The sequence below is a fragment of the Acipenser ruthenus genome, chromosome 24 (assembly GCF_902713425.1).
Source record: "Acipenser ruthenus chromosome 24, fAciRut3.2 maternal haplotype, whole genome shotgun sequence".
NCBI lineage: Eukaryota > Metazoa > Chordata > Actinopteri > Acipenseriformes > Acipenseridae > Acipenser > Acipenser ruthenus.
The window spans coordinates 14,657,636-14,680,451 of record NC_081212.1 but is presented as its reverse complement, the minus strand read 5'-3'; the positions used below and the strand labels follow the sequence as shown (position 1 = coordinate 14,680,451).

The window sequence follows — 22,816 nt, the reverse complement described above, 5'->3', positions numbered from 1 at the left end:
TTTCAATTATTTATCAGCCACAGTCTGGAAGTATGTACATCAATATATATTGCATTTATAATTCATATATATAACATGTTCAGCATAAACAGATGAATATGTTCTGACATTATTCCCAGATGTTTTGGAATTCCTGTAGCTCTGTGCCCTATCCCTGGTTGTCTTTTTTTTAAAACAGTTTACTGCGATATGCATTTCTTAACACAAGATTTGCAATGGAATTATATTGCAGGAGATAAGTACAGTAAACACTGTGTTGTATGTACCATTGCTGGTAGTGTCACGTGAGCTGTTAGTGTGATTATATTATAGCGTTTTCGGGTTCTCCTGGGACAGAAGTGAGACTGCAACCGTGAGTACATAAAGGCTCAAGCCGTTTAATATTTACAATTATTACATTTATCACAAAATAAAATGGTAAGATGAGGGAAAGGGAACTGGGAGTTGAAAATGAAAATAAATGATTACAATTAGCAGTAGTATTGGTTTCTTTTGATTCTTTTCCTCTATCTCTATCTCTATCTTTCCCCACGCTTTCTCCTATCTCCCAGTCTTTTTCCTGCACTTCCGCCGCCCCCACCCCCATCTTTCACGCCAAACCTGCACCCCAATTCTCCTCCACACACATCCACACACACACACACACACACAACCCCTGCACGCATACACACCCAATGCAATCCCTTGTACACACTCTACACTATATCCATTCTCTTCCCTCCACCCCAGGATCACTACAATATGTAAATAAATCCTGTTTGCCTGCAGGGCGTATCAACTTCAACCTCCATCTCGATCTCCTGCCTGTCACTCAGCAACGAACGCACACATCCACACGGCAGACAGCTACCCTGTCACAAGCATTAATACCTTGTATCTTTCAAAACAAGGGATTTTAGGGGAGCTCCCTAATAAAAGCTGAAACTCAAAACAATAATTGTGTGAATATAGTAATTGTTACAGCTGTGTATAATGGTATTTAAAACAGGTTTCATTAATTTGACTTTTTACATATGAGCTCTGGTCCTACCACAGTCGGACAGGCGACAGATTACTGTAAGTGTAATGTTTGTCTCAGTAAGATGGAACAATGTTAATCTGACCAATCTGGCACTGGCCTACCCCCCCTAGGCACATCATACTTGAGTGTACGATTATGATGGCATTCCGAATCTAGAAAAAGAACTAAGGTTCATTATCGAAACATCTCAAAACCTGTTGCAGGGGCTTTGCAGCTCAATGCGATCATTTTCAATGTATTCTTTGCTTCTAACATTCAACTGCCCAAATGTGGCCAAGGCAGAAAAAAATCACAGCAAATAAAACAGGAGTCAATCATACCAGATGCTTTCCTATTGTTGACTTTGGATAGCAGTATCTCAGCCCTGCTCAATCACAGTGTCTTCAGCTCAGCTGGTCAGAAATGGCTCTTAAAGTGGAAGACCTTGTGTTCCAATGAAGAACCCTGGTCAAATTTGTACTCTAAAAGATGAATGATTTATTATGGCACATTGTGAGCCTCTGAAAAATAAACATTACAAAGTAGCAAGCTTACTTTGAAGATTGTGTTATTTTGTGGTTTTGTCTTGCAGCATCGATGTACGGATAATTTAAATTGAAAAAAGTACATTTGGTATTTGGTTTTGAATGTTCAAAGCTTGAAAAACACCATCTGTGTTTATTTGCTGTGCTGAGCTGGAGAGTCCATCTTTGTTAATAGTAGCATTTGGGCTGAGAGCACAGAAAGCTTTGTGATGGGGAAGAGACTTGATCTGCTTTGCAAACCCTAGAGAATTTGAATAAGAATGTGTGTGCTGGAGAGTGGTTAGGGATGACTCGTCCATGTGCAGCTTTGTGTTTTTTGCTTCCTGTAATCAGAATCCCATCCCTTATTAATCTTTATCAGAGGCAAGCCAGTCTCTCAGATATGGGACCTGGAACGTTTATATCCCTGGAATCTTGTGAAAGTTCTACAAGAACTCAGTGAGCCGTCATAATGTTTTGTGTTTGTGTGGCTTTTTTAAAATGTATTTTTTTAACCGTTTATTGGCTACAGTATAATTACAAAATCATGAAAGAAAGAAAGAAAGAAAGAAAGAAAGAAAGAAGTATAGTCAGAGTTCAAGGAAGGGAAGGAATATTAAGTGTATTGCCTTACACTGACCTTACTGGCTGACACTAATGCTGACAGACAGGCAGCCTATTGCAATACAGTACAGTTCCATGGCATCCTATCAGTAATACTGGTCAGTCTTGTTCTATCTGTATTGTGCATTGGCAATGCGGGTAATCCTGTGGTCAGCTCGTGGTTCTGCGAATCTCATTACACGGATATTCACATTTTGTCCAAATACTTCATTTGAAACAATCCTATCAAGAATGCTGTGATTGAAGCAAATGGAAATCACATTCCAGAGGATACACTGCTGCTGTGTTTATTTGTATTTGAAGAGCATTTATTTGTCATGTTCAATATGTTGTATTGCATTGTTCAATGGAAGTGTGATATGAATACAGCAGTACCGTTTTACAATTCAGTACATTGCATATGTTTATAAAATGCAGGCGTAGCGCAAACTTGTGTCCTTGAATCATGTTCATCATCTTGGTTTCATCGCTCCGTGTCGGGTGTTTTTTCTGGAGCACCTCTATATATTGTTTGTTTCATTCCCCAAAGAAATCTAACAGCTGTAATAACAAAATAATAATTTATCTTACTACGCTCAACATTATTTATTTTCCTACAAGTAATGCATAAGGGAGTCCTAAATAAAATGACAATGTTCCTTTCAATAGAGACTGCTCAACATGACGGTGCTACATAAACCATAACTGAGAGAACCAGCTCTTTAAAAAAACATTTGCAGATGACAAACGCTGCTTTATTATTCTGCCCATCTGTTCTACACATTATCTGACTTGGCGAGAGCATGAAGGATTCTATTACTATGAAACTAATAGACTGGAAGTAAAATATACATAATTAAAAAATAGTTTGATGGATTCAAGAACAAGGGGAAAGCTGTGCTGCTGTATAAGTCAGGACGACACAAAATAAGAGGGGCTGGAATGTTCTGAAATCTGCCAATTAACACCAACTTTTAGGATTTTGAATCTTTGAAACAGATCACCGCGTAGTCTTCTTTGTTCAAGACTGAATAGATTCAATTCTTTTAGCCTGTCTGCATACGACATGCCTTTTAAACCAGGGATAATTCTGGTCGCTATTCTTAGCACTCTTTCTAGAGCAGCAATATCCTTTTTGTGACGAGGTGACCAGAACTGAACACAATATTCTAGATGTTGTCTTACTAATGCATTGTATGGTTTTAACATTACTTCGCTTATTAATTATTATTATTATTATTATTATTATTATTATTATTATTATTATTATTATTATTATTTGATAATAACAATTCTATATAACTGGACAAACACACCACTTACTTGGATGCGTACATAACCCTGGAGACAGAATGGAAGACAGTGCCAGGATGATATGGCTGTGTGTTCGTATAGCCGTGCTTAGTCATATTATAGTTCTCAAAATATTTTGACAATTGGTTCCACTTTTCTTGTTGTTTACTTGGTTATAGGCAAGCGCATTGAGATGAGCTGGTGACTTAATATGTACAACAGGATGAACAGTTGCCAGGGCCAATATTTGGAAGACACTTTAACAGTGCCACATGTTTACAGGTTAGAAAGAAAAAAATAAATCAAATATTCTATTGTATTCTTCACATTAATAGCACAGGTAGGAACAATTCCCAGCAGAAGTGACTCCAGGAAAACTGGAAGTTGCTGACCTGGAATTGCAGTTCAGACTCAGAAATGGTCCTCCCTTGAAGCATCCCAACCGCGGTGGATTGAAAGTAAAATTAAAAATCCAAGCTTTTTTAGAAAAGAAAATTGATTCGGTTTCACAGACTCTGGTTAGCATCAATCTACTAACAGTTCTACCTCACATAATAAAACATGAGGCAGTCCAGGATACCAGAGTGAACCTAGCTCATAAAGTTGCATTGTTATAATTGGATAAAAGCAACTGATATAAATTACAAATACCAAATACCAGAGCTGGACACGAAATAAGAAAACACCTGCCGTAACACTGTCAATAGGGTGTGGGTCCACCATGGGCAGCATTAATTCCACTTGATAGCGGTTTGCAGGGTGTTTAAACTGATTGATTACCAGCCTTGTGAAGCATCAGTAATTAGTGCAGTTTTGGATATGAAAGCACCAGCCAACTGAACCTCAACCAGCTTCTATCAAAGTCTGTCTGCCTGGGAGATGCAGCTTCTATGTAGTGCAGAATGTATGTACAGGATGTTCAACAAATTCCCAGCCTCTGAATACCCCTTCTCCACTGGCATATCCAACCCGTAAGGGCTCGGTATGGTACGGGTACGGGTGCTTCTCCACTGGCATATCCGACTCGGGAGGGCTCGGTACGGTACGGGTACGGGTGCTTCTCCACTGGCATATCCGACTTGGGAGGGCTCGGTACGGTATGGCTACGGTTAGTTCTCCATTGGCTATTTGTCGAGCCGAGCATGAAACTCTGGCCTCACAAGACATCTGAATCCGGATTTCCATCATTACGTTGCATCAGTCAGTACACTCCACAAAGACAAACAACAAGCAACATGCTGGGCAGCGAGTCTGATGAGAGAAAAGTACAGCCTTGGAACACTGAGGAAATGCAGGCTCTAGTTTCTCTGTGGGCAGATAACATCTGCAGTCATACGTCAGAAATGAGAAAGTTTGTGCCTGAATTTCTGATGAATTGAAGCAAATGGGCATAAACCGTAGATACAGTACACTTAACCCACACACTCAAAAACACAAAATTCTACCAAATTTCTCATCCTTGACCTTTATTAGAAAAATATAGTAAAACAAAAACACAGCTGCACCAGACATACAACTACGGCTCTCATTGCGCTCGCGCAGCTTCTTTTTTTAAGCACCCAAACAAAAAACAATGACAACTATCCTTAAAACGGGATATCTTTGGCAAATCATTTTTCAAAATTTTTTTCCCCTTCAACAGAACTAATTGAACTTTATTAAGTCGATATAATCAGTAAAATGTGTGGATTATAAAGAAATTCCTAAATATATTTACAAAATATAGCAAAAAGATACAGCTGTACCGTTGGCCTATTCATTTTTGAACACCATTTGTTGGCGCATCTTTTGGCAAACTGAGTTAATTAATAACAATAATTAACAGTGACGTCAGGAGCACGGCTTGTCTCTGCAAAGGGAAAAAAAAACCCAGGCTCTCCTTAACCACACCGTGAGGGCTCGTTACGGCCCTGGTGGAACAGTGGAATAGAGGTATCAAAGGTATGACATGGCTTCACTATATGAATAAACACTGGGCAGAGTATTACTGACACGGCTTCACTATATAAATAAACACTGGGCAGAGTATTACTGACATGGCTTCACTATATAAATAAACACTGGACAGAGAATTACTGACACGGCTTCACTATATGAATAAACACTGGGCAGAGTATTACTGACACGGCTTCACTATATAAATAAACACTGGACAGAGTATTACTGACACGGCTTCACTATATGAATAAACACTGGGCAGAGTATTACTGACACAGCTTCACTATATAAATAAACACTGGACAGAGTATTACTGACACGGCTTCACTATATGAATAAACACTGGACAGAGTATTACTGACACGGCTTCACTATATGAATAAACACTGGGCAGAGTATTACTGACACGGCTTCACTATATAAATAAACACTGGACAGAGTATTACTGACACGGCTTCACTATATGAATAAACACTGGGCAGAGTATTACTGACACGGCTTCACTATATGAATAAACACTGGGCAGAGTATTACTGACACGGCTTCACTATGAATAAACACTGGACAGAGTATTACTGACACTCATTCACTCCATTTCATTTTCACAGATAGAGCCCCTCACTGCTACTCCTATAGAATCTAATATAAGATCTGGCAGGAAGACGAAAGCTGTTCCTTTCCGTTGTTTTCACAAGAGACGATCTCCTGGGTTATTAGCATGTTAATAGCGCTGTAGCTATTAGGAAGCGTCCCATCCTACCAGTCTGCTGAAGTAGACGAGGAGTCTGTTTGAATATCAATGGAGAAAGACAAGGAAAAGTGGGTCATGTTAGAAGCACAGCACTGGCCATCACATGTATTCAGAAGAGCACAGCAGTGCGTGGCTCAAGGATTAGGAATACTGTACTAGAAATTACGTTGGTTCTCCTGAAAGTGCTGCCACATCTGTGGTGTAGATTCAACTGAATAGTGCCTTACATGGCTTAATATTATTCTGTATTTCCAATACCAAGGTAATATGTCACCTATTGCATTCCAATTATTCCTAAAATGATCCTTCATATTCTGAATGCTGTTTACTTGGCTTGAATCAGGGGTGCGTGGTGGGGGGGGGAGTGGGTGTGGGGGTGGGTGTGGGGATTGGTTTAATACCTCTTACTGATTGTTTGTCTTACCTGTCTTTTATACTTCTCAAATTAAATCATTTATTTTTCACTTTCCTCAGAAATGCATAATTTCTGCAGTGAATTGTGGGACTGTACTCCTGCCCAAGATCTCTGATTAAACTCGACAAAGAAATACTGAAGTTTCCACAGCGGTAGCTCTTCAGTTAGGGTTAAGGATCGGTCACATTCACATGACAAACTAGTTGCATTTGCTAGTTTTGCAACATATTGTCATTGTGAGTTTAGGGCCTCGGTACGACAGTACAGCAGTAAAAATGTCAGTGCCCAGGATGAGAGAAATATTCGCTTCCAATTGGCTTTGAAAATGCTCAATGCGGAAGTTAATTTCCATTGGTTGGTACTCAATTGTAAAGGTGATGGAAGGACCATACATTATGTTAGCTTTTAGAGGGCCTCTACCAGTGTGGTCATGGACCTGCCTGGCTGGAACCACCACACCTCAAACCACCACAGATTCTATCACAGCTGTCTGGACCTGCCTGGCTAGAACCACCACATCTCAAACCACCACAGATTCTATCACAGCTGTCTGGACCTGCCTGGCTAGAACCATCACATCTCAAACCACCACAGATTCTATCACAGCTGTCTGGACCTGCCTGGCTAGAACCACCACATCTCAAACCACCACAGATTCTATCACAGCTGTCTGGACCTGCCTGGCTGGAACCACCACATCACAAACCACCACAGATTCTATCACAGCTGTTCTGTGTACTGGGATACAAAAAGCTGTTGCACGAATATTGATTCCATAATTCAAATTGAATCCTAGGGTTTAGTGGCTTTTCCAGGGTAGGTAGTGATTTTGTGAAGGTGGAAAGACTTCTGCATTTCCAGGTTACATGAAATTGGATGTTAACTGGATACTCACTGGCTGTCTACACCATTGTGAGAGCTTGGTGTCTAATTAAACATTACTACAAAGGAAGGAAGGAAGGAAGGAAGGAAGGAAGGAAGAAAAAAGCCTACTGTTCTAATTAATCAAACCTCAGTGTTTATACAATTGGTGTTCTAGTTATTTTATTTTAGGCTTCTAGCAATTAGGGACAAATAGCTTGCCGTCAATCAAACCTAGTGTTGTGTGCTTAATCCCCTGCTGATAGGAAATGCTGTTTAATGTTAGGTTTTAAAACATACAGTACTTCTGCATATTAATGTATGGGTCAGAATGTATTCTCACACATGAATGTGAAGTTGGGTTTGAGTAGTAATGCATGAGTCCCCAGTGAACTATCAGCCCCAAACCAGCGAGGGACAGGTATTATTGTGTGAGAATAATACATTCTGACCCATATGTTATTTTTTATATTCTATGTTTCTTAAAGCAAATAAAGTGAATAAAACATAACACATTTCTATATGTATTGTCAGTTTTGCATCTGTTGAAGATCTTATAGATTTAAATGTAGAATAAAGTGTTTTATTTCTATTGTTTTAAATTCATAAACAGCTGAAATAATGCATAAAGTACAGACAAGTGTAAGCCCCTCTTTTCACACCCAGTGTATGGGCACAGGCAGTGGTATAGTCGAGGGTATACGCAGGTAAACGGTGTTTATCTACTTCTAATTTGGGCGATATAGCGTTTACTCACTTCTCATATAAGGGGCAGACCTAGGACCTATACTTTTGCTGAGAACAGCGACTGTCTGTTATGTTGCTGCGCGCTCACTTCATAAAACCACACGCACAGCACTCATCTAGCTTTGGACCCTGAGAAGATATATTTTTCTGGATAGTAATGCTGCATCGCCGCAGAGGTGTCAATCACCTGCTTTGCGTATATCAGTTTGGATGGCAGGGAAATCCTATTGGTTAAGAGAAGCAAAGAGCTATAGCAATAGCCAATCGAGTGCGTTTTAAGACATGCAGTGCCCGTCCACTGTTCATGGTGAGCGTTTGCAAATCTTTTGTTATTATTAATTCTGACTGCATGTTAAAAGCAATTCACACAAAGGAAAGAAGAAAAGGTAGGCGGATACCATTGCAAAGTTAAGCGGGATCTAGAGTTTTTAATACAAAATAAATAAATGGGAATAAATTGTATCAATTTTTAGTACGTAAAACAAATCCCTACAACGCAATTGGCCTTGCTGTCTTAAAACTTGCAGAGACGGCATCATCTTTACAACACCATTTAAAATAAAAATAATACAAATGCCTATAGTCCCTTAGACGAGTTAGAGTATATAGTAGTACGTGGACTTTTTGATAAACTGCAACGGTGTGTGCTTAGTGCGTTTCTCTTCATTTTACCGTAGATAATACTGTGTGTGACTCGGTGCGATGTCTTTGGTTTGGTAATTAATAGGAAGGCGGTGAAAGCATGACAGTTGTAGTCGGACAATGTTAAAATAATAATAATAATAATAATTCTGTCATAAAAACCCAATTAAAGAAACGTAAACAATGGTGAACCCAAGTTCCTCCCATGCCACTGTCTGACCTGGAGCACCAAACGGGAGTTTACCCACTTTTGTATTTACCGCACTACACCACTGGGCACAGGAAAGGGAGGGGCAGCATGCAGACCTGATGGCATGCAGACCTGATGGTGTGTGTGTGTGATGTTGCTGACAAAACCATACTGGTAAAACAAAGGGGGTTATATTCAAATCCTCCTACAAACATGTACGGTGGACATTTTAGCTCAGTGTAACACTTATCAATTCAATTTTTAGAATGTTTCCTGAAATTGAAAACATGAAAATATGGTCTGGTTTATTTTATTTTTTCCAAATCAGTGGTTTGGAATTACATACTTTTTCATTTGTTGTTACTCCTGCTAAAATAATGGAAAACCAAACAGGTAGAACTTTAAAAGGCTTGCCATTTGTGTAATGAAAGAGTGACAATCGGGATGTACCAGTAATGCAGGGGGAGAACACTGCAGACCTGCAAAGACAAATATCTATGAAGCGAGGGACACCGCACCAACAAATAGAACACTTTCCACAGTTCAGAAACAGAGCCAATGCAACTTCACATTGAAACAAACAATGAAAACCCATGTTCGCTAAAACATATGTTTATTATGTAGCAAACAGAAGTGCTCGACGGGCAAAATGGAAGCAATTCTTTTGTTACTATACTGTCAACCACTTTAACGTAAAACCCTTAATTACAATCTAATCAGGCATTATAATCAAATAGTAACACTGTAGATTTGAATTTACTGTAGAGAGTGACTGAGGCTGGCTCTTGTAAACTGAAAGACCTCTGGGATGTTACATTATTCGTAAATAATATTAACAGCAAACACTAATTGGGAGATATAAATTGCATTTGCATGGTGAAGCACAAAACTAGTAATTTAATGACTGATAAATAGCAGTACTGATTCATATTTAGATGTTTGTTTCATTGTTACATGAGTGTTTGCTTTTTCTTGAGACATTTCTGTCTCATGAAATAAACATGTAAAGCCTCTCATTTTCCTGGGAACGCCTCCTTTTCCCCGAACACTATGCAAATGAAGTAAAGGGGGAGGGGGTGATATTGGAATGGAATTGATAAGCGTTACACTGAGCTAAAATGTCCACTGTACATGTTGATAGGAGGATTTGAATATAACCCCCTTTGTTTACATGAGCAGAGAACAGTTTCACGAGAGAGAATCCATGTGTCATCGTGTTACACATAAATGGTTAATAAAACTCTGGTTTGGGGGGTGGTGTGGTTATATCTTTATATATAATAAACTTGTCCAAATCCGAGTGGTGGTTGAACAGGCGATTGGGCTATTCAGCAGTTGCATCCACTTACATTCAACTACAGGCAGACAGCAACACAATGCCAGTACGTTGCCACATGAGCTGCCTGATAAGCCAAGATATAAGATATATGCAATAAACATGCACAGTTAGTAAATACAATACACTTGTGTTCAACCTAAAAGAGCAATTCGGAAGACACAAAAATAATAACATTTTCCCATTGTTATTATTTATTTCTTAGCAGACGCCCTTATCCAGGGCGACTACAATTGTTACAAGATATCACATTATTTTTACATACAATTACATTTTTTTTCTTTTTTTTACACATTATTTTTAACATACAATTACCCATTTATACAGTTGAGTTTTTACTGGAGCAATCTAGGTAAAGTACCTTGCTCAAGGGTACAGCAGCAGTGTCCCCCACCTTGGATTGAACCCACAGCCCTCCAGTAAAGAGTCCAGAGCCCTAACCACTACTCTACATTGCTGCACTACTATGTATTTACTATAGTTTACCATGGTCTGTCCTTTAAAATGCTTCCCTATGCTTTTCCATGCTTCACTATGCTTTATTACCCTATGCTTTTACCATGGGACACTTTTATAAGGCATTATCTACAGTACAGGTGATGACTGCTGCAGAGGATATTCATGCTATTATAACCCATGCTTTTACTTTGCTTTACCAGCACTTCACCTCAAGCTCAATAGCTCAATAAGCCATACATGACTCAAGAGCCACCCGTATGACAACACTGCATTAAACCTATTAGTTGAATACAGATTTTCTGAAGACAGTCTATACCTAACTACTCCCCAGCATGACCCCTGAGTGACAGCAGGTATTCAGTGCTATCCAGTCTCAATGACATTCTGCCCTGGCACTGCTGCCATAGCAACATCCCATCTAGTATGGAGCTGTCACTGGCACTCCTCTTAAAGGGATACAGAGATGGATTTTATGTCAAAGATTTGCAAAGTCTGAAAGTGATGAGAGATTTGGAACAGAAAACAAGGATTGATAAGAAGGCTTTGCTGGTCAGCTGAGGGAGACAGCTCTTGCTGATTGGGATGAAATACAAGCAATGCATCTAGATTCTTTTTAAGAAAATACATGGCAAACATTTAGAATATATACTACATCTGTATTTTTCTGGAGAAGGATATATTTTAAAAAATGCACAGGAAGTCTGTCTAAAAAAGCAAAACGTTCGGAAATGACTCCCAACTCCCAGAAGCAACTGATGTGTGTCAGCTGCGTTCCTTCAGCAGGAAGAGCAGCCTGGAAAAGAGTACCTGAGAAGCTCAACAGTTTTATTATTTAAAATGAAAACACTAAAAACAATTATGAAAAAATGCCATTAAAAATCAAATACACGTTATAAATAAGGTGTGCATGTTTCATATAGGAACATGTAAGACATACAGGAATTGTTTTGTTAAGTACTGCCATAAGGTTTATGTGCAGAAATAAATGTCTCTGAAGTCACATCTTTTTTCTTATCCTATGTATACCGACCTGTGCAATTTCATTTAAAGGTCATTAATCCTCTTTGCATGCACCTTTTAAATGTGGTTACCATCCATCTTTAAACAACTTCAGTGTACCGTGTGTGGTTTGGCATTATTAGATGGTATAAATATTAAAGGGATGATAGTGTTTAAAGATGCCGTTTATATTAAAAAATTGATGCGTGAATGTGTGAATAGACACTTTCATTTCTGCAAATATAACCTATAGTGGTTCCATTACAGGTGAAACAAATTCTATGGTAAATATGAAATGTTTTATTGTCATTTGAAGGCAACATTCCCATCTTTATCACAGAAACCAATCAATCTCATTGCATTACTTACTGCTGCATCCCTGCACTGTCTGCTTCAACTGTGTAGTTTGCAAGGAACTACCATGAAGATACATCAGCTTCCAGCAGGTCTCCAGGCTGTATATAGTCTACCATTCCTCTCTGTGCTTTACCATTATTCTGTTGCAAACTATACATTACTATGCTATGGTATAGAGCTGAGAATACTTCTAAGAACTGCCAGTGAAGTCATGTCTACAGTATATGAAGCAAGACACGGTTCATCAAGATGATTTCTTCATAACATCTGTGAATAAAGCATTGTACTAAAGCTTTTACTCCTGAGCCACAACCTTGCCACATATTAAGAAACAGCACTTCACATTTGGAACACAACATTTGACATTTTAAAGTGTTTTTTATGACTGCAAGAGGAATGCCACTTTGATTGACAGCTCCACCACAGTAACCTACAAAGAACAGTATTGACTTAAAAAACATGGCAATGCAATCCTTCAGTTCGAAAAGAATACATTATTGGCAAGAATAAAGTACTGGCACCTGAGCTAGTTGGTAGAGCATTTTGAAAAGGGAATGACAGTCTTATTACTATTGTAACTCTAAAGTTTTACAGCTGTACAGCTACTATACAGCTATACACACAACTTCAAAGAATGTTACAAACTCAGCTTTGCTTTCTAATAATAGGCTATAGAAGTGACTAAGAAACCGATTACTCACAATTGTATTTGTGAATGAGATTGCTTTACTTTGCATGCCATCCATTATAATTTTGAAGTAGATTAGATATTTTGGTTTGTACAGTATCTCACTGCTATAGTGTGCTGCACAATATTAAAGCATTGCCAAGTTCTTCGTTGCTGTTTACACTTTATTGAAATAATGAGGGTGTAGTTTAAACGTTTATGGAATGGCTACACATTTAGTAGCTTTAAAACAAACAAAAGCCAGTACACATATAAATAGGCAGCAGTGTGAAGTAGTGGTTAGAGCTCTGGACTCTTGACCGGAGGGTTGTGGGTTCAATCCCAGGTGGGGACACTGCTGCTGTACCCTTGAGCAAGGTACTTTACCTAGATAGCTCCAGTAAAAACCCAACTGTATAAATGGGTAATTGTATGTAAAAATAATGTGATATCTTGTAACAATTGTAAGTCGCCCTGGATAACATGAAATACTCTACTACTAACATGAAATACTCTACTACTATCATGTAGGGGTGCACCGATAAAGATTTTCTTCTCCGATACTGATAGCCGATGGTTATCTGCCCATATTGTCCGACACCGATAGGATACCGATAATAAAAGATAGTGTAGGTAACTGTCAAACATTGTGTATTATAACTTCTACCTATACTGTACAGTAGAAACGGAATGTAGCCTACACAATGTCAACTATGTGGAGTAGTGGTTAGAGCTCTGGACTCTTGACTGGAGGGTCGTTGGTTCAATTCCAGGTGGGGACACTGCTGCTGTACCCTTGAGCAAGGTGCTTTACCTAGATTGCTCCAGTAAAAAAAACTAACTGTATAAATGGGTAATTGTATGTAAAAATAATGTGGAAAAAATAATGTGATATCTTGTAACAATTGCAAGTCCCCCTGGATAAGGGCTTCTGCTGATAAATAAATAATAATAATAATATAGCATCCAATCAACTGTTCAGTCTTGTTCATGTTGATTGTGTGAGCGGTGCTGTAACTGTTCAGTCTTGTTCATGTTGATTGTGTGAGCGGTGCTGTAATTGTTCAGTCTTGTTCATGTTGATTGTATGAGTGGTGTACACTGTGTGTACACTGGCACACTCAGTGTTGCATTTTGCCCAGTATAATTAAACTTAGGGAAGCGAGATCATGCATTTGTGATCATACTCACAGTGTAGCTAAGATCAGATCTGGCCTCTGTCGCTCAGAAGGATGACAAGAGGCTGATGTATGTTGCTAGCCCCGGAACACTTTCAAGTCAATCACAAAGGTTTAGATTCCTGTCTATTACATTCAGGAAGCCCAGGTCAGTGACGGTCTTTAATTCCAAATGATAACCCTCCTTGATTGTATCAGCCAGGTAGTAGAGCTGTCATCCTCCACCAGGTGGAAGCCCTCTTAACCCCTTCAGGTACACGGCTGTTCTTCTTAAAATACATCTGAGAGTGACTCAAGTATCACAAGGAAACTGACCATTATTTGGATGACCAGATCCCACCTGTCTGTAAATGTTAAATCCTGTTTCATGCCCCTCATTGCAAAAACAAGAAAGAATGTTCTTTAAGGGTCACACATGTCCCCTGTACCTTAAAGAGTTAAAGCTAACAGGACTTTAGAACCTTGAAACTCACTTTAAAAGGTGACATCAATTACAAACAGCCTAAATGACCCAGTGTCAAATATTAACTAGAAACACAAAAATGCAGTTTATAGATAGGATTCATTTAATACCTGCAGACAAAAAACCTATTGATTCCTACACTAGCTTTCAAAACTAGTCTCTTATTGCTTCTATTTAGAATATGTGACAGAGAGTTAAACCATGAATGTGTCCCAATGTAAACTGTTCAGTCCCACTGTAACTTTAAGACCTTTTTTAATAAAGGATAGAGGGCAAGCAATATTATTCCAGTACTTCATGCATAATATGAATTGCAGTCAGTTTGCACTCTCACATGTTTTCCTATGTGAAAAACACACACTTTATGGTACATTATAACCCTTACGGATCATCTCAGTTCTGGAGTGGTGAGTATTCTGTGGTAGACTTGAGAATCTGGAAACAACATAAATATCAAGCAGCCCAAGAGATCCAGAGCAAACCAGTCTTCAAACACAACAAAACATTAGTTTGGTTTATAAAAGCATTGTGTTTAGGTGATCCCTTGCCTTCTGTTCTGGACTCAGTGTCTCAGTTATTTAATGAGTGCTGCCTCGGACAAATGCTTAAGTAATGTGTATTTTTTAATGATTAAAAAAATGCAAAATATCAGATGATCTAGACTGTACCTGAGCACTGATACAAGTAACATTGGAGGGAGCTGCATCTCCACACTCAAAGCCTGACTGACGATCACTTTTGTTTTGTTTAAAAAAATAAAAGTGCTCAGAATATCTCAAATGTAAAAGCTTAACCATTCTCCTGTTGGAAGTATGCTTTCCGAGTGCAGTAGTGGAGCTGTCAATCAAAGTGGCATTCCTCTTGCAGTCATAAAAAACACTTTAAAATGTCAAATGTTGTGTTCCAAATGTGAAGTGCTGTTTCTTAATATGTGGCAAGGTTGTGGCTCAGGAGTAAAAGCTTTAGTACAGTGGAACAATTTCTGACTCACACAAAGATATTTAAAAAGGATTAAAAAGGAGCTTTTTTAATATTGCTCAGCTGCATTCAAACACATTATAAAATAAACCGTCCTCATACAGATGCCTGAATCGGAAGCTCTAAGCCTTTATGAAAATACACAATAACATTTACGAATATTACTCAATATTAACTGTTTTACTTTCATGTCCTTAGCAGCTCTGCATCTCTGTACTATACAAATAGTGGATCTTGCTGAATACAATAATATTCACATTTAACTTCAAATATAATCATTTCTCATATTTATTTTGTTAACGCAGCTTCACAAGCATATTGCAAAGAGCGTGCTTCAGTGCAAACCACAGTGATACACAAGCACAGTGCATAGATTAGACATCAAACCACAGTGATACACCAGCACAGTGCATAGATTAGACATCAAACCACAGTGATACACCAGCACAATGCATAGATTAGACATCACATCACAGTGATACACCAGCACAGTGCATAGATTAGACAACACAGTGATACACCAGCACAGTGCATAGATTAGACAGCACACCACAGTGATACACCAGCACAGTGCATAGATTAGACATCACACTGCAGTGATACACCAGCACATTGCATAGATTAGACATCACACCACAGTGTTACACCACCACAGTGCATAGATTAGACATCAAACCACAGTGATACACCAGCACAGTGCATAGATTAGACATCAAACCAGTGATACACCAGCACAGTGCATAGATTAGACATCAAACCACAGTGATACACCAGCACAGTGCATAGATTAGACATCAAACCACAGTGATACACCAGCACAGTGCATAGATTAGACATTACATGCACAGATATTATAGAAAGCTTGCAAGGTTGCAGGCAGGAAATCTATAGTGCAAGTGCCTGGTACAGTCATTGGTAATCTACAAACCTATTACCAGCAAGTTCCAAGATGTGTGTGTGTGTGTATATTTATATATACAATGCCCTGCAAAAGTATTCAGACCCCTGACCAATTCTCTCATATTACTGAATTACAAATGGTACATTGAAATTTTGTTGTTTGATATTTTATTTTAAAACACTGAAACTCAAAATCAATTATTGTAAGGTGACATTGGTTTTATGTTGGGAAATATTTTTAAGAAAATAAATAACTGAAATATTGTATTCGAAGCAGTTAAAGTAGATGGGTCTGTTCCATTTGCACAGACAAGGAGGATAGTTGTCCTGCTACAAGCTTCTAAGTACAAATGGTCCCTTGTCAAAGGAAAGCTAATGCAGGCTCCTTTACTGTTCTCCAGATCTTCCACATGACCTATGACCTGGCGAGTGCAATGGTGCGGATCGTGAACCTCATCGGGATGATGCTGCTGCTGTGCCACTGGGATGGCTGCCTGCAGTTCCTGGTTCCAATGCTGCAGGACTTCCCGCAGGACTGCTGGGTCTCCAAGAACAAAATGGTGGTGAGTGCCCATGCTGTGCTACATGCTTGTGTTCCACTCTAAATCGACATTAGTGCCCAATCACGCTTTCAGAACTCCAGTTACAGTGCTCCCCCTTCGTACCACAGAACCAGTTATAATACGGCATGGTTGTGGCTCCCATTTACACCATAATGCATCAGCATCACAACTGGAAATGAGTTCCAAGAAACCTTTATGGCAAACGACCCTTGAGTCCACTATAGGGAGTCACCATGCTTGAGTCTGCCATCTAGTGGGAGCCAGGGTACAATTGACAGCTACATCAGCTGGATTCCATGGGGCTGTTCATGGGCAGAAAAACAATTATACAAAACAATGATAACAGGCAGTAAAGGGTTAATCATTGTATGAAGTTTAGTGGAATTAATGTGACTGCATCTCTCTTCTGTTCTTCTGAACAGCATGCTGAGTCTGATTAAGGCTGAATCTGCCGCTCCTTGAACTGCGTCTGCAGCAAACTCTCCCCAGATTACCTCCTCTGTGTTTTGTATTCAGCCTCTTCTCTCACAGCAGGCTGTTTGCCTCTTTGAGCCTCTCTCAGGGACTCACTTAAACTTCCTCATCACAGACTCACTCCCTCAGGTTCCGCATTCTCATTAGAGCCCAATACAATACTGCCCTTAATATCTCACATCCGGTAATTTCAGAAAAGCAATCAGTCATTTATGGTATCTGTCTGAATGCACTGCTTCTGGTTCATTAAATACTTACTTAACTTTTAATAACAATACACTGTTTTTGGCCCAAAATATAACAGTGGGTTTATAAAGAACTTGATCATAAGTACTGACATCCATTCAGTGTATGTGTTGGCACTCAAAAGATCAGCTACTTGTTTTATTCCAGTCCTCAGTAATACAGGTAATGCAGTTGGGCAGCAGTGTGGAGTAGTGGTTAGGGCTTTGGACTCTTGACTGGAGGGTCGTGGGTTCAATCCCTGGTAGGGGACACTGCTGCTGTCCCCTTGAGCAAGGTACTTTACCTAGATTGCTCCAGTAAAAACCCAACTGTATAAATGGATAATTGTATGATATCTTGTAACAATTGTAAGTCGCCCTGGATAAGGGCGTCTGCTAAGAAATAAATAATAATAATAATGCAGACTTTGACAAGAAGGTGCTAAAGCATCTAAAGCCACGAGAGCAGCATTCACTTATAGACTTCAACAAGATTCAATGTCAAAGAAGATCTTATATTTTAAATAAATCTTGGAAGTTGAGCTGGTACACATTCATTCATTCTTGTTTGAAGACTTGCCGTTTTGGATGAGAGATTTGTTTCCTATGATGAAATGGTAGAATCCCTTGCAACACCTGTTGAAATTCAGTTTTCTCCCGTGTCTCACATTGTATGAAGTCAACAGTGGAGCGATTCCTCTCATCAGTCCATTCGACACCCATCCAGACAACATGTCGTTAGTGTAAGCATTACTAACTGGTATCCTGAGCTCAAATGAAATTCGTTTCTTCATATTACTAAAATCAGCAGCACTCAATTTCTTGAACACTTTGGACCAGATGTCACTGACAAACTTCTTCTCTTTCTCCAGCTTCTTGACAATTTCTTTAACGCTGCAGAACTCGCCATACAGCTTGTCCTGATCATGGCATTCAGGAGATGTGTTGCTGTCACAGCTTCAAGTTTTTCAAAACTTTTAATCTACATCAAAGTGATCCAGATTTTGTAATCCTATATTTTGTAATCCTATATTTTGTGTTACTTACTTTTACCTGGATTGTTTTGATCCATTTTTTCAGAAAATGTCACTGCTGGATTACATTTATCCCGATAACAAATAATCATGATTACGAAATCCAGTTTTTTATTTAATATTCTTTTTTTTAACAAAATCTAAATCACTTTTAATGTTAGTGCACATATAACGCATGCAAATAATGGTTATTTTATTTATGCCTACTTAGCAAAAATTAAATAACTACATCTAAATTGAATAAAAATCAAACTTTTGAAAAAAGGATGTGTTTTTAGACATCTTCATCGTCTTCCTCATCGGTCGGGAGTCCAGCATCTCTCAGACAAGCTTTAAGGAGGCGTATGTGAAGGCGTATGTGTATGCTTTTTATTAAAGCTATACCACTAAATAAGTGTTGTCCTTTTTGCTTGCATGGATACAAAACTTAAATAAATATGTAAATATTATATTCTAACACTCTATTTGGACATATAGCATGTGTTTGCTATGACAATTCAAACAAAATTTCAAAGTTTTATGATCATTTAAAAGCTAAATCCACCTCCGCAGTAGGCTCGCAATAATCCTGGTATTTTGGACCAAAGTAATCCTTATCTCCTCTTCAAATTCTGAAAAACCCAATTGCAACATTTAATCGTGATTAAAAGTACAATCGGATTACCAAAACGAAATCCTATATATTGTGATCGAGATTACTTTAAAAAAAAAAAAAAAACGGATTTCGTAATCGTAATTATTTGTAATCTGGATAAATGTAATCCAGCAGTGACATTTTCTGAACAACCGGATCAAAACGATCCAGATAAAAGTAATCTTGATCACCAAATATAGGATTACAAAATCCAGATCACTGTTATCCAGAAAAAAAACGGACCCCAGATTACCTTTGACAGCCACGCACTGGATCACGTGCATGTAGCCCTCAGTAGAAAAGTGAAACCAATTCTCCACCTATTTGATGGCAAATTTGTAACATTTTGTGAAATCTTATCAGAGGTTTTCTGCTTCGGAGTTCATCATTCCATCTAGTGCACGCTGGACCGTGGAACCAAAGACCTGATCATCAGCTCACAGGCTGGTACTGCATTATCCATCCATAATGGCATGGAGCTCACAGGCTGGTACTGGCATTTTCCAGATGTAGTACTGGCATCAAGGGCGTAGGTTTGGTTTGAACATTGGTGGGGACACAATTTTTTATGGGGGCGGAGTCGCGGTCGCTAAGGGGGTCCAGGGGCATGCTCGCCCGGGAAGAAATTGTTTAGCTATTAAATGGTCACTTCTGGGGGCTTGAAATGAATGCTGGACATGAATCAAGGACAATTTGATTGACATGAAGTTGGCTGGTATACACTCAAAACACTATGATAAAGTGGCCCTCCTGTAAGCTGGTTTGACATCCCTGCTATAGAATTACTAATAACCTGAATTATAACCTATCCCAGCCTTACTGTAAGCTACCAATACCCCTGCCACTACAAGCATGTGCACATGCACGCTTACGTGCACGCACGCACACACACACACACACAAGATACTGCATTGTAGAGGGCATAAGTTTCAAAAAACAGTTATAGGTTTATTCACATAGAGTGCAGTTAACAGTCTTGCTTTTAGGTCTGTAGTTATCTGACACAAACATTTATCCCTAGCTAACATTAGCTGGCTTGCCAGCTACATTTGCTTCCTCCTGCTGAAAAGTGCAGCTTCCTCTTCCTTGCTTCTATGTAAAAGACCCAAACACATGCCTACGTCTGTCATTGACAGAAACAAATTGTTGGCAGATCGCTCTGAGATCAATAAGGTCCAGTTTGTCCTGATGGACATGGCACACTGCAGCGTTGTTTAGGCGCATTTGTGACATTGTGGATCTGAGCCACGTTTTCAGTCTTCTGAGTGCGCTGAAGCTTCTTTCAGCTTCTGCTGAGGACACAGAAATGACCAACAACAGCCTAACAAGGGCCTCAACCTGATCAAACAAGCCTCTAACCTCAACTGACATTCCTCTTAGGATATCTGCAGCTTGAGCGCTGGACTTGTAGGTGTTGTTTGAGAGGAACATAGGTAGTTGCACTTTCAAACTCTCCCTGTTCAGCTCTGGGTACTGATCTACAACCTCATCCATTTCCCCAGTAAGGAGAACTTTCTCCAGTTTCAGAAGGATTTGTAAATCTGTCTTGTTAAACCGCTCTGTAAACTGCAAATCCACTGTGTCTAACATTTTGTAGAATTCAATCCTGTGGTATTCTTCAGGTGACTTTGGAGCATGCTGGCTTGCCCTACCAGTATACCATTTCGGTGGCTGTCTTTGGTGAGGCATTTGAATGGGCTCAATACCAAGGGAGTCAACCATTGCCACTGCCTTGTCAAACACATCCTGGAAGCTTTCCTTATTTATTTTGCCTTGAAGATTGGATTTAACATACTCTATTGCAGCTTGCATTCCTGCAATGGTTTGTGTCTGTTTTTGCAGAGACTTATTCAAACACTCTAGTTCCCCTATCACTTCTGATGCTAGAAGGAGTCCAAGGACAGTTTTCCCTTTCTGGAATCTGTCTAGGAGACCATTAGCCCTCACACCTGTGTCTGATCCATTAGAAGCCATCTCTTCCAAACTAGACAACACACTGTCATACTGACAGAGAACTGAGTTCACAGCCTTCCCTCGGACCGTCCACCTGGTCGGACATTGTGGTTTTAGTGTTGTGTGGTGTCCTTCTGATCCTGCCTTTACCTCAAACATCGCCTTGAATTTTCCTGATTGATTGCTCAGATTCCCCAGCTCATGGACCCACTGCAAGGAGTCACGTATTAAGGGAGAGGCTGTGCAAGCAGACTGTGTGATAAGATTCAAACAGTGTGCACCACAGTGCACATAGAGAGCCAATGGCTGCTGTCTCTTCAGCACAGCCTGTGCTCCTGTGTACTTCCCTGCCATATTGGCAGCACCATCATATGTCTGACCGCATAAGCCAGACATTGGAAGATTCAATCTCAAAAGGACATCAACAGCTACTTTTGCTATCTCCTCTCCAGTGGTCCCTGAGACTGCATACAAACCAGTGAATAACTCATGTGGCACCAGATCATGGTCCACATATCTGAAACATACAGACTCTTGCTCTTTCCCTGCTACATCTTGAGTGCCATCAATTATTATGGAGTACTGCAGAACTGGTAGAGACCTGATGGATATTGCAATGTCTCTGACAATTGTATTGCCCAACAAGTTCAAAAACACATTTTGGGCCTGAGGACTGGCATAATCATGACAACGGGATAACCAAGTAGAGAGAGTGGGGTCATCCTTCCCTATGAATTTTAAAAGGTGGAATACATTCCCATCATTTGCTTCATGGCCTCGAAAGGCTCCACCCTGCCTAGCAAGGTACTGCACTGAACCCACAATCTTCTCAAGACAATGCCTTGCCTCTTTCTGTTTTTTTGCCCAGACACTTGACAGCTGTGCATCTATTGGCCTTGCCTCTTGGGTGTTAACTGTGACAGCATGATGGTGGGATTTACTACATTGATGACGATCAAAGCTAACTAGAGCATTCTTCCAGTTATTGAATCCCTTTGAGGAAAAAAGCAGTGTCTGCTTTTTTTTCCAATGTGCACTTCTTGATGTTGTATGCTTTGACACACTGGAAACATAGAACTCTTTTCAAGGAGGGGCTATAGTGAAGCCATGAATATTGCTTGTACCAGCTGTCTTGAAAACGCAGGACCTTATTTGACAATCTCTGTACTTCTATATACTTAGGGTCAGGTTGGTTTGGCTTGTTTTCAACAATGTCCATAACATTGACATCTTCGCTGCTACATTGATCTTCACTGGAACCGTCACTGCCACTCTCACTGTCACTGCTACTGTCACTGTTGCTGTCTACATCCTTCCTAGCATGCAACCCTATTGCTCTGCCTGCCTCTCCTGTGTCTGTGCTGCTGCTCGCACCTGGTTGCATTGCTTCATTCACCTGATAAAATAATAAATTGATGCATGCCATAGAAAGAGAAAATATATGGCTATGCTAACTTTATTTGCTGAGTATTACTATACAGCATTAGCCTACTATCATATCACAATGTGCCTCAAACAATAATATAGCTTAAAATTGAGTCTAACACTTTCACTGTTATAATCACTAAGTCATTACAGACCTCACCTGCGACCCTGTTGCTCCACCTGCCTCTGTACTGCTTTTACCAGGTTG

General features: G+C 39.5%; 1 protein-coding gene across 1 annotated transcript in view; it reads left to right on the top strand.

The window, feature by feature from the left end:
* The window catches only part of LOC117429766 (potassium/sodium hyperpolarization-activated cyclic nucleotide-gated channel 4), an 81,535-nt gene that overhangs the window by 11,295 nt on the left and 47,424 nt on the right, over nucleotides 1-22,816 (top strand). Inside the window, exon 3 of the mRNA XM_058998411.1 lies at nucleotides 16,703-16,864. Coding sequence (XP_058854394.1) covers nucleotides 16,703-16,864 — 162 coding nt within the window. The remainder of the gene's footprint in view (nucleotides 1-16,702; nucleotides 16,865-22,816) is intronic.